The sequence below is a fragment of the Stegostoma tigrinum genome, chromosome 10 (genome assembly GCF_030684315.1).
Source record: "Stegostoma tigrinum isolate sSteTig4 chromosome 10, sSteTig4.hap1, whole genome shotgun sequence".
In the NCBI taxonomy this organism is placed as follows: Eukaryota; Metazoa; Chordata; class Chondrichthyes; order Orectolobiformes; family Stegostomatidae; genus Stegostoma; species Stegostoma tigrinum.
Genome location: NC_081363.1, coordinates 58,433,742 through 58,446,823, shown reverse-complemented (window position 1 = coordinate 58,446,823; position 13,082 = coordinate 58,433,742). Strand labels below are relative to the sequence as shown.

General features: G+C 41.0%; 1 protein-coding gene across 1 annotated transcript in view; it reads left to right on the top strand.

Annotated features, from left to right (window-relative positions):
* The first annotated feature begins 1,829 nt into the window (after positions 1-1,829).
* Positions 1,830-13,082, top strand: part of sec23a (Sec23 homolog A, coat complex II component) — an 85,609-nt gene continuing 74,356 nt past the window's right edge. Inside the window, exons 1-2 of the mRNA XM_048537764.1 lie at positions 1,830-1,953; positions 10,057-10,298. Coding sequence (XP_048393721.1) covers positions 10,078-10,298 — 221 coding nt within the window. The 5' untranslated portion in view covers positions 1,830-1,953; positions 10,057-10,077. The remainder of the gene's footprint in view (positions 1,954-10,056; positions 10,299-13,082) is intronic.

Below are 13,082 nucleotides of genomic sequence, written 5' to 3'. Positions count from 1 at the left end.
AGAAGGACACTCTATCATGCTTCCTCATTGACAGTGTCGAAGCCCTTTGTAAGATCAAAAAGGCTCTGTACAGGGATAGGTTCTTTTCTCTGCATTTCTCCTGCAGCAACAATCACATCTGTGTGCCCCTCTGTGGCTGAATGCCACACTGCAATTCTAGGAGGAGTTCCTCAGCCACAGAGAGGAGACTGTTGAGGAGGATCTTGAATGATGACTTTTCCAACAGTCAACAGCAGGGAGATTCCCCTTTAATTACTTGTTCCCTTTTTTGAAAATGTTCATGACTGTAACATCTCAGAGCTCTCGGGATGCTCTCCTCATTCCTGATAAGTAGACAAGGGCATGTAGCTGTAGCAGGAGCACTTTGCCTTCACAGTTCAGTGCCTCAGAAGGGATACCGTATGCTCCAGCAACCTTGCTGTTAAACTGCCGGATGGCCTTTTTTACTTCATGCAGGCTGGGGTGTTGCTGAGCTCATGGCATGTAGTGTGCTGGGTGATATGTTCAAGCATGGCCGGATCCATGCCAGCGTCCTGGGTGAGAAGCTTCTGAAGTGCTCCCCAGCTTTGTTTCTTTGTCTTTGTCACTCTGTCCTTGGCCAGCAGTGGGTTGCAGCCTTAGGTGTTTGGTCCAAAAGTGGTCTTGATAGCATAGAGAAAACCTTGCACATCATGGCTGTTGGACAATCGTTTGGCCTGAAATGCTTCCTCCACCCACCAGTTATTCTTAACGTCACAAGTTTTTTGTTGGATCTCTGCCTTTAAGCCTGACTTTTTTCTTCAGAATGTGGTTGTTGCTTTCCACTCAGAAATGCAATGCACTTTCAGCTTATCAGTTCTTAGATCTCCTGATCATTCTCATCAAACTGGTCTTGGTGTTTCCTGTTTGAGAAATCGACTTGAGTTTTTGCAGGCATTGACAATGGTAGTCTTGAGGGCAGACCAGAGACTGTTACGATCCTGTGGCTCTGTGTCGCTGACAGTCACTAAGTCTATGGAGAGGAATTGGTTGCATGAGGCGAATGTTTTCTGGATTTTGAGAGCCTCAATGTTGAACTTCTTGTGACACTGCTTCTATTACGGTGGAGCTCTATTTATATTAATCCTGGCATTGGATCCGGCGATGGTCTGTCCAGCAGTTGTCGGCTCCTGTCATAGCGCAGGTGGTTTTGACATCTTTCTGATCCCTTGCTGTGATGATAATGTAGTCAACGAGGTACCACTGTTTGGAACACAGTTGCTAGTTGCACAGTCTTCTAATTGTCCCTTGGCAGAACAGTGTGTTGGTAATGAGGGGAATGTGATTGTGGCATTTTATTCACGAGTGCCATTGAGTTTTGCTTTGCAACTCTCTCTTTTCTGATTACATCGCCCCAAAGTATGTACTTCTGCGGACTCTGGTCTTGGAGTCGTCAAGAACGACTAGTTTGCCCGCCTCAGGGACCCGTGAGAGAGATCGGTCAAGGCTGGAGTAGAATTCCTTCTTGGGCTCACCTGCAGCATTGATCTTCGGTGCATGTGCTCTGCATACTGTGACACACTGGTTCCGAACGAGGTTGAGTCTGGGTGGTAACGTGTGGCATTCGCTTGTTCATTCCCACCTCCAGCTTCGTCTCCGCCCACGGTTTGGTCTCACCTTCCTCTGGTCCTCCCCCTCCCTCGGCCATTGTCCTGCGCAGTAGCCCCATGGCTGTTACGGCAGTATGGCTCCGCCCTCTACCCGCCAAAGCCCCGCCCCTATCAACTGCCCCACCCACGGCGCTAGGCCCGGCCCCCACCTGGTGCTTCACGCTCAGCGCTACGCCCCGCCCCGCGCCTTGGCCACGCCCCCACTGGGCGGGAGTCGCCTCCTGTCGCTACGTGGCAGAGTCTGCCATATTGACCGCGTCAGCTGTGCGTGCAGAGCCGGTAACTGCTGTGCCTGAGGCCGGAGGGTGTGATAGGCCTTCTTGTGGTGAGTGGCTGCTGTCGCCATAACCGGCACCGAACTTAGATCACGGTGGCGGGGTCATGTTGCGCCTAGAGTTACACTCTGGATCCGGTAGCGGTTTGAATCTGTGGGTGAGCTGCTCAGTTTCACTTGGCTTCCCGGTGTGAAGTACCTGCTCACACTGAATCCCTGAGTGCAGGGAGAGAGGTGCCTTGTGTCGGGGGCCACAAGGGTTTGAAGTGCCCTCTGTTACTGGGCAGTTGGTGGAGGGTGAGCGATGCCCGGTATCGCTGAACTCTTAAGGTGGGAGGTGTCGCTGGGCTCACGGTTAGGGGTTTGAGGTGCCCGGTGTCATTGGGCACCTCACATCTTCCCACCGCAGCGAGGCCAGAAACACTGGGTACTTTACCCCCACCCCGCATTCCATGTTACTGGCCTCGGGGAGTCGGGTAGGTTGGTTGGGGTGGGGGTGTGCTTGTGGGAATAGATGTGAATAGACTGTGTAAATTGCTCGGTGTCAATATCCGAGCACCGTGTGATGGATTGGGCAGGCACCGGACACCGTGCCAATGACACTGGGTTTGGGTGGACACTGAGCTGAAGGTGGGTGTGAGATTTGGAGTCGGAGAAAAGGGTCTATGGTGCTTGATGCCCCTGGAATTTTGTCATTAGGATTGGTGAGATGCCCAGAGTCACTGGATTGCCTGTGTGTCTGTTGTCATTGGGCTGGTGGAGTAGGGAGGGACTGAGAAGGTGTTTTGTGTCAGATGTTGGTGAGATGTCTGATATTACTAGTGTGTGGAGTTTGTAAATGTATGCAAGGTATTGTTTATATATGCCAGAGCTGTAGGAGATGATGTACGAAGTTCCTCTGTTCTTCACCACAAACTCTCTCAGGTACTTGGATTTTTCTGGAGTAACCTATGATCTATTGATTGCTCCAGTATCTGTGGGAATATGAGAAATCTACATACTTTGCATGTTATCTGGGATTTTTGACTACTCTAATTTAAAGTTAAACAGGTCCTTGATCTCAGGTCAGGTCTTCACTGCTAGTTCTGATCCTGGGCCCTTGCTTCCCTCCTGAATTTAAACTGAGGTCCTGGGGTCGATTTATGGCAGAGGTTGGTTAGTGTAGGTAGTCCTGTGAGTACCCCTGTGCTGACCAGCTGCTGCTGGATGAGCCTGGTTAATCATCAGTGCGATAGAAGTAGTAATTTTAACCATATTTTTCAGTTCACTTTAAGATTTTTATTTATCAGTGTTGGAATTGCAGCAACTTAAAATGACACTACACTTCAGTTCAGAAGAGTACAGGTACAATGTTTTAATTTTGTTCTCTGTGAAAAAAGGCTCAGTAGAACATCAATCATTTTTTTAAATGCTTAAGTTAAAGTCAATTTTCAAGAACGTAACCCTGACTTTAGTTGAGGCCAACTGTACTGAAATGAAAGAAGTATACACAAATACAAATTTCACCAAGAATCAGTGTTAAGTCTTTAGATAGTGGCAAGAGCAAGGCAGGTGTTGCAAAAAACGCATCACTTGGCTAAAGCAAATTTAGACAGAATATTCCCGAAAGGGCTACATTTGTTTAATATTGTTTCCATTTGAAGTCCTTGGAGAAGTAGCGGTTTCAATTACTAACAAACATGTTGTTTGCTAAATTACTTCAAAACAGCACCAAGATCTCTATGCAATTATTGGGACGTAACTGAGCGAGTCGTTTTAAAATTTGCTAACGTAAATCAGTATAATTTTGAACACGTCCTGTTGTGCACTACTATTAGTGCAATATTGTTTTGTAAATTTTGTATTCTGGAACTTAATTAACTACATCCCTGTTGAAAACTCTTGAAATGCATCGATTTAGTATCTGTCTCTGAATAGCTTTCTATGCAATATTTAATTACCCCAGGCCTTTGTTTTTATAGAACGTAGAACGTTACAGCGCTGCACATGTTCTGTTTTACTACATGCAGACCTTCCTTAGCTCTCCTGATTTCCCTTTTTGCTTTTCTATAATGTTATGCTTAGTTGATTTTCTTGACTAGCTTTTATCTTGAGTCTTATTTGAATTTCTTTCCTCTTTCAAAGGACTCCAGCTTTTGCAACTCTGTTCCTTGTAGAGCTTGTACCTATATCATCTCTTGCTTATCCATATCCACTAAATTTTCTCTCGAGTTTATCTCAGTTTCTGTTTATTTCATAATCATTTTTTCAGCTTTTATGTTAAATGTAATTTCATTTACTGTTAAACTTGTTAAGTGTTTTCCACACTTTGCTTTGCCTACTTGGCCTTTCTTAATTTTTGATAACTGGCTCTGGCACTTTTTGGGAAAATAATAAGCACTGACATAAAACAATCTCAGATACATTGTAAAGACTCACCTGTAATAAATTGACTGTATCTTTACTACTCATTATTTTTCCCTATCTCTGAAAAACAAAATCATTCATGTTCTTGCTGTTTTTGTGCACCTCTTCCACTATTTTCTTTCTGTCGCTTTCATTCTAAATTCCATGCAAAGTTGAACTTTTGAATTATCCCCATGATCATCGTTGTGATTAAATATTTTATTAGTCATGTCACCACATTTCCCTTTTTCATGATCTAACCTACTTTTTTGTAACTAGGAATATGTAGCTTACAGCCCTGCTTTAGCTGAAACAACATTGCTGTTAAATAATCTCTCTGCCAACGCTTGTATATTGTTTTACATTGCTATCTTTATGTAGTTCATCAATTTTTATCTCAGCTCTTTGTGCATTTCCAACTCAAATTTCTTCTCTTTACGGATCTTTTTTACTCCCTATATAAATTGTTATAAATTGTTTGTAACTTTGCTGTTTCACCCTTCTAGCCTTTCTGCAATATTGTTCTTGCTCTCAGTTCCTTCCTCATCTCCCCATCTTCCTTCCCCCATTGACTATTGTTTTAAACACCTGCTCCACAACATTAATTAGTCTTCCAACAATAATTTTATGCTTAGGAACATGAGTAGGCTATTCAGTCCATTGAGCTTTACCTGCTATTCAGTACGATCTTGGCTGATGGAAGCACTTTAATACTTTTTATTCATGCCATCAGTGTAACTCTGCACACCATTGATAATCAGAGATATGTCAATTTCTACTTTAAACCTTCTCAAAGACTAAGCCTCCAAAGGGTAATGAATTCCACAGGTTCACAACCCTCTGAGTGAAAATATTACTTCTCAGCTTGGACCTAATTGGCATTGCCCTTATTTATAACTTGTACCCCCCAATTCTAAACTCCCCAACCAGGGGAAACATGTTACCTACATTTACCTTGTTCTATCCCTTAAAGTGTTTTGTAAGTTACAATGAGATCACCTCTCATTCTATAAAACTGTACTGAATACAGGCCCAGTTTGCCCAGTCTCTCTCCATTGGACAGTCCTGCCACACGGAAGCAGGACTGGTGAACTTTCACCACACTACCTCTATGACAATATCTTTCCTGAGATAAGTCAATCAAAATTGCACACTGTACACTGAATACAGTCTAACCAAACCTGTAGACAATTGAAGCAAGACTTCAGCATTCCTATACTCAGATCCTCTTGCAATATAGGCTGATATTTCAGCAGTCCTGATCGGGCAAATATTTATATATACCTAGCTAAATGGCTTATTAATGATCACACCTATGTCTCTTTGTTCACTACTTTTAGAGTCCACTTTTATGCTTTTTATTCCCTCGATTGCATTTATATTGTATTCTCACTTGCTTTATCAGTTTCTTGGTCCTCCTTTGTATTGAATAAACCTTCCAATCCTCAGAATTGCTGCTATTTCTAGCAACATTACAGGCTTTTTAAAAAATTTATACAACCCACTGTTTGCCCCCATTCACTGGCCATTTGAGTTTGTCAATGAAGGTGTGAAGAAACTCTGCATTAAGCCTCCTCCAACTTTTACCAGTCACCATGGCTTTAATGCTACTACTACCCACATGCCTAACGTTTCTTCCTTTGGCTTGAAGAGGATGTTTAGGCAAATTTGAACTTCACTGATTACTCCGTGATTTTGCACTACCTTTTCCTGCAAGAAAACAAGACATTGCTGACAGTCTTGTGAGGTGTTTTGCAGATTTACTTGTCATAGTTAAATAGTGCAGGTCTATGTCAGATAAAAGGAGAGATTAGTGAGTGAGACAGTTTGTCACATACAGGAACTGTATTTTGAAATAAGCACAGAACGCTGCAAAAGCGCAGCAGGTCTGGTAGCATCTGGAGTTTCTCCAACATTCTGTGTTATTTCAGAATTCTGCAGTATTTTGCTGTTCAAGGGCTATTTTGAGTTGAAGCTGCCCGTACCCCCCTCCCCTCCGTATCTTTTGCACGTAAAACGATATTTTCCGAGCTACCATCAGTTCTGAGAAGGGTCTCTGGATCTGAAACATTCACTCTGATTTTTTTCTTCACACATGCTTCCACACCTGCTGAGCTTTTCCTGCAACTTCTGTTTTTGTTCTTTAGCGCTTAGGAGTTTCTTTACAACCATAAAGACAAAAGCATGCAGAGTTGAGGGTGATATAGCCACATGACTGGAGGGTCAATTTTATGGCCTGTGCCATGGACGGTAGCTCTGACTAAAATGCATGGCATCTGTTTTTCGGCTGTTCTTTATTATAAAATTGGGAAACGAGAGCTGAGGTACAATGCTGCAAGTTACTGATAACTGAACTGCAGGGCTGTTGTGATGCAGTAGTAGTGTCCCACCTCTGGGCCTGAATGTCTGTGTTCAAATCCTATCCACCACGGTGGTGTGTCATTACATATTTGAGCCAGCTGATTTAAAAAATACTGAATTGCAGTGGCGAACTGCAGTCAGCAATGTGATAGCTCATAGGGAGACATAAATAGCAGGATAGACAAAAGTTTTAATTAAATGTTTGAACCATGAAACGTTCTATTATTCCTATTAATCCAGGGCACAGCTGCTTCTTCCAACAATTCAAGTGAATTATCAAAGATTGTAGGATGTGAAGAATGGGGAACTTCTGTGGTGTTCACAGTAACATTGTTCTCCCAGCCAGTATGATAAGGAAATGAAGTAGATGTTCATTGCTATTTTTGAAAATCTACAGACCAAAGAGTCACTACTGCAAACTGCCATTAAAATCACTGCACTTCAAATGAATTAGTTTCAAGTGAAGTTGTGCCGATCAATATGCGTGCAAATTTTTCTAGTAACATTTATGTTACATTTTAAGTAAATGTCTCCATTTTAAAGTTTGCATGATTATGTTCTTTCATTACATATATGTAAAATTTATGCATTTATTGTGGGGATATTTAGCAACCAACCTCTGGAATAAAGAGAATGCATTTGATCAAACTGGAAAATACTCATAGATCTATTTTTTTTGGTCCACTAGTGAAAATGCACCAGTTAGTCTGCTGAACAGCTTAGTACAAAGAATTCTCCTCCCCACTGTGACCCAACTACAGATGAAGCCAATCAGTAAAGTTTCCACCTTGATTTTGATAATTAAAAACTGAAAGAACTGTGGATGCTATAAATCAAGGACAAAAACAAAGTTGCTGGAAAAGCTCAGCAGGTCTGGCAGCATCTGTGAAAGAAAAAACATAGTTAACATTTCAGGTCCAGTGACCCTTCTTCAGATTTTGATAATACTGTATTACATAAGATGCTAATTTACGGTACTTCACAGTTATGTTGGCGGAGTGTGGCTGAGGCCTGTCCATAACTTTGGAGTATTTGGAAAAAGGAGGTTGTTCACTTTATAAGAGAATCCAAAAACTAATTTCCACTGTCTAATTGTTTAATTATCTCATTCACCCAATGAACAGAGCTGAATGAATTTCTGATATCTTTAATTTCATGTGACAGGTATCGAAGTCTGAGTTCATGTAGGAGATCATAGAATCCCTACAATATGGAAACAGGCCCTTTGGCCCAACAAATCCGCACTGAACCTCAGATCATTCCACCCAGATTCATCCCCCTATAACCCACCTAATCTACACATCCCTATGGGCAATTTAGTATGGCCAATCCACCTAACCTGCACATCTTTTGGACTGTGGGAGGAAACCAGAGTACCCAGAGGATACCAGTGCAAACTCTACACAGACAGTCCCCAAGGCTGGAATTGAACCCAGGTCCCTTGTGCTGTGAAGCAACCGTGCTAACCGATGAGCCATCATGTAATGCCAACTCAGCATGCAACTTCAATTGATTGAGTAGTGTTATCCAGCTTTTTGGATAGAATCGAAAATACACAATGTTTTGGTAACTTGAGATGCAATAGTGTAAATGGAAGGAATATTACTGGAAATAGTAAAATAAAAATCAACTTTTTTTTTATTCTTTTCAATAATTTGATATTTACAGAACATGATTAATGCATTTTCTAAGTTGGTTGCTTTATTTTTGATTATGTAAACACTTGAAACATTTGCTAAGATTCCTTATGAATTAGATCGTTTCTCTTGAGAGAATCCAAGATCAAACCTTTGCTGGGGATTGGGCTAAAACCTAACTGCTGACTTAAGATGCCCTTGTGCAAAGTACTTGTTGACCCAGTACCGACATGAAGTCGAATGTATAATTGCTATTTTTCCTCCAATCATATAGTTGAATCAGATTTTCTCTGATGTTATCTCATTATAACTGTTAGTTGCTGTGCTTTTATCTCAATAACTTCATTAATAATAATCTCAGACCCAGACTTTTAGCATTTCCTTGCTTTATTAGTCTTGATCCTTTTCCACAATTTTTTCAACATGTTTATGGCCCCTGTAAGGACATTGGTGCCACTTAATTTCAGTAAAACTTTTCTTCCTACCAATGAAGTATTTCACCCTGGCATCCAGAAGTCAATTTATCATCCCAACTGCCAGGAAACAATTGCAACAAAGGCCATCTATACCACTAATTTTAGAGCACATTCTACCACTGTCCTGTTCCAGTAACTTATGCCTTTTTGTCGCCTTCCAATAAGAGTGTTGGCTCAGAAGAGAGTGGCCCTTAGTAATATTCCTTTTGTTAAGCTTCATAAATCTTGGTGATTGTAGGATAGACTAGCAGTCAGTCTTAGCATACTTAGAAGAATTTGTTTGGAGAGGTGCACGGCACGAATATGCATTTCCTAAACTCAAACTCCAGTTCCAGTATATGCCCATTTATCGAAGCTGAAGTAAACCCCAAATTAAAGCTTACCGTCAAAATCCAACAAAATAAATACATATACAGTTAACCACTGTACCACCATGTTTGTTTGATACGGAGTATCCTTAGGATGGATCAAGTTACTCGAAGGTCTCTGCACGTTTGAATGAGCACTCACATCTTTCCTTATGCTGTATCTTGGTTGTGAACCATTGGGTTACTCCATTCTGGAATGTGCGATAAGGAAACCCTCAGCAAATGCTGTAGTATTTGGCCCATTATTGCTTAATCACAGAGATCCTGTGTTAACGCACTGTTTAGAACATGAAAGATCAATCTTGAATTTATAATAGTGTAAAATGGATGATAGCAACGAGAAGCCTATTTTACTTCTTTTTAAACAAGTAAATCCATTGTTGCTATCACTTATTTTACATTACTGATGGTCAATTTATTCCATTTCATGGAAATTTTCATCCCTGGACACATGAAAAATCCATGACAACCACATTTTATGTTACGCATAATTAAAGGTTTTTTTTCGTGCCTTTGTATCTGCATGAAAAATGCAGAGCATATCAGTCTGAACTCCTACTAGCATCAAACTCTCCTCAGTAATTTCAGCTTATCATAAATCTGAGTGTTAGGGCAAGCAAAGCTCTTATTCAATTTTGAAACAACATTGGACGCTTTTCTGGCCTCGCATGTCTACTTTTTCCATCTTATTGCTCAAGATTGAGCTCTTGCTACGTAGCTTAAAATCTTATTCAATCATTAAATAGTATGAGTTAAAATGTTTCAGGAGAAAAGCCACCATTAGAACTTGCATTTTATAATGTAAATCTTCATTAAGATTTACAGTACAGTAGTGCTTTCAAACTTGTCTCTTTGGAATCCAGAATGTTTATACCAGTAATTTCATTTAGATTCCTCTTTTAAAAATAAGGTTATTTTCTTTCACAGATTTAAGACGGTAAAGTCACCATGGCAACTTTTATGGAGTTCATCCAGCAGAATGAAGATCGGGATGGAATTCGGTTGAGCTGGAATGTTTGGCCATCAAGTCGTTTGGAGGCAACCCGAATGGTTGTTCCTCTGGGTACCTTGTTTACACCATTAAAAGAGCGACCTGACTTGCCTCCAATTCAGTATGAACCTGTGCTTTGCAGTCGAGCAACCTGCCGTGCAGTCTTAAATCCATTATGGTAAGTCAGTCTTAGAGATTCAAACAAATTGACCAGTTAATATCTCTCAGTACAGCACTTTGTGAGATAATATATACTTGCTCTAAAATTTTTACAGATTTCATTTTGGTGCAAAAAATTGGCATGTACTACTTAAAATGTGAAATATCTTTAAACATCCTTGCAATTAACACAAAAATGAGTTGGAAATATTGCAAATTCTGGAGATGCTACTATATAGAATAAAGACAAGTGAACATTTTGATTATGTACCTTTTGAGTATTTTTGTAAATACATATAGGAGTATAAACTTATGATGCAGTAACTGGGTATTGCTATTAACAGAGAGGTGAGGATAATTGCCCTTGATATCAAGGCTGCATTTCACTGAATGACATCAAGGAGTCTACGAAAATTCAGCAGGAATCAGGGTGAAAATTCTCAGCTGATTAGAGTCAAAACTAAGCAGGTGGGTTGAATCTTCTGGTCGTTGGTCAGTGATCTCAGCTCTGGAACATCACTGTAGGAGTTCCTCACGGTAGTGCCTTAGGCCCTACCATCTTCATCAATGAACTTGCCACCATCATAAGGGCAGAAGTGAGGAGGTTCAGTGAGGATTTCACAATGTTGAGCACCAACTGTTCAGATGCCATAGCAGCCTGAGTCCAAATCCATTAATACCTGAACAACATCCAGGCTTGGGCTGACAAATGAAAAATAGCATTCAAATCAGACGTGTCTGCAACAACCACTTCCAAGCGTGAATGTAACCATCACCCCTTGCCAGTGAATGCTAGTATTATTGTTGAATCCCACTCTAACAACATTCTTGGGGTTAGCATTGACCAGAAACAGACTACAAGAGCAGATTAGAGGTGAGGAATTCTGCAGTGAGCAACTCTCCTTTTGACTACTCAAAACTTGTTCACAATGTACAAGGCACAATTTAATGTGTGATGGAATTCTGTCCACTTACCCAGATGAAACAACTTCAGTACTCAAGAAGCTCAGCAACATGCGGACCAAAGCAGTCTCCTGGATTGATATTAAGCCCACCACCTTCCCCTCCACCACCAACACTCGATAGCAAGTGATGCATAGGTGCATATTTGCACCTTCAGTTGCATGGCAGAAATTTACTCAGCAGCTTCTAAATCCATGACGACTACCCTCCAGAAAGACAAGGGTGGCAGATTGCATAGGAGCATCTTACTATCCTGATTTGTAAATATATCACCATTCCTTCAGTATCAATGGAATACAGTTCATCACCGCCATTATAAGGTGTTTTTAAAACCCAGAAATTGGAATAAGAAAGAGTTATTTTAACAACCAGTATTTAAAATGGTGGCTGCAGTTTTGAAAGCATATGCCAATCGCTGTGTAAACAATAATTTGAACATACGGTAATTGAAATTCAGTTTGCAGATGGCTTGGAGCCAAGGGATGTACTGACACAGCTTTTGATAGCAACAAGAACTTGTTTGGTCTGTGGACTAGTGGCCAGATATCACTGATACAGACTTTTCTGTCTGTCAGTTAGCGAAACAGTTCAGAGCAGGGAACAAGTTAGAGAGAAAAGTGTTCAATTTTTCCTCAGCTCAGGAGTGGTCTCCGTATTCTTGGCGGTCAAAATTCATGGTAACCCTGAAGAGAAGCAGTTTACCTTTGCTCCAAAAATTTATAAATGCTGTAGATTCTAGCTGATATGTTAGTAACTTTTTAGAAGGGAACCAACCACCTTCTCTGTCTCACTAACCAGTGGAAGCACCTGGAGAAAGACAAGCGAAGCAGTGTGCTGGCTAGCAGCAGAGTCATAAGGATCACTTAAATAACAATACCTATGAACAAAGACTACTGAACTGTTTTTCCAGATCTTCTACTCTGCCCATAATCTGTTTTACAGTGTGCGTGTGCGCGCGTGTGCGTGTGCGTGTGTTTGAGTTCTAAGGTAATTGGAGTTTTAATTAATAAGATTATATGTCAACAGTTTACAAGTCTTTCCCTGTAGCTAAAGTCTAAATACTGTTAATTAACAATAATTCTTATTTGGGGCCAAAACCGTGTCCACTCTTTCTATCAGTTTGGGTCTGAAAGTCCAGTGAATAGTAATAGTATCTTGAGGGAAATTAAGATAAGCAATAAATACTGGCTCCGCTAAGGAAGCTCACATTCCATGAACGCATGAAAAACAAAACACACTGCACCCAAACATGGCTACTGGTGAACTTCTGACTACATGTGGGATATGGGTAACATGGTGAGGCACTGATTCACATAGTCCAGAAAGATGTCATGCTTGTCCTCTTAAACCTTGCAAGTGTTTTCCTTCTGGGAGGTGAAAATATGGAAATTGGTCCCACTTGACCTCCAAGTTTGATTGCGTGGTTGTGACTTGATGACTCATGGTAAATGGGTTTTCTAACACTCCATTTTAGCTCACACCAGCAGAATTGACATTAAGATCAAGGTTTGTCATGATCCTGTTTTTAGAGCTATACCCTATATAAGTCATTACCTTAAAGAGAGAAAATTGAAGATGGCTCCAAAGATGTTTAGAGAAAAAAAAATTGGTACCATATGCATCAGAGATAATCGGAACTGCAGATCCTGGAGAATCCAAGATAACAAAGTGTGAAGCTGAATGAACACTGCACCTCCCAGTCGCGAACCATTTCCACTCCCCCTCCCATTCTTTAGATGACAAGTCCATCATGGGCCTCCTGCAGTGCCACAATGAAGCCACCCGAAGGTTGCAGGAACAGCAACTCATATTCCGCTTGGGAACCCTGCAGCCTAATGGT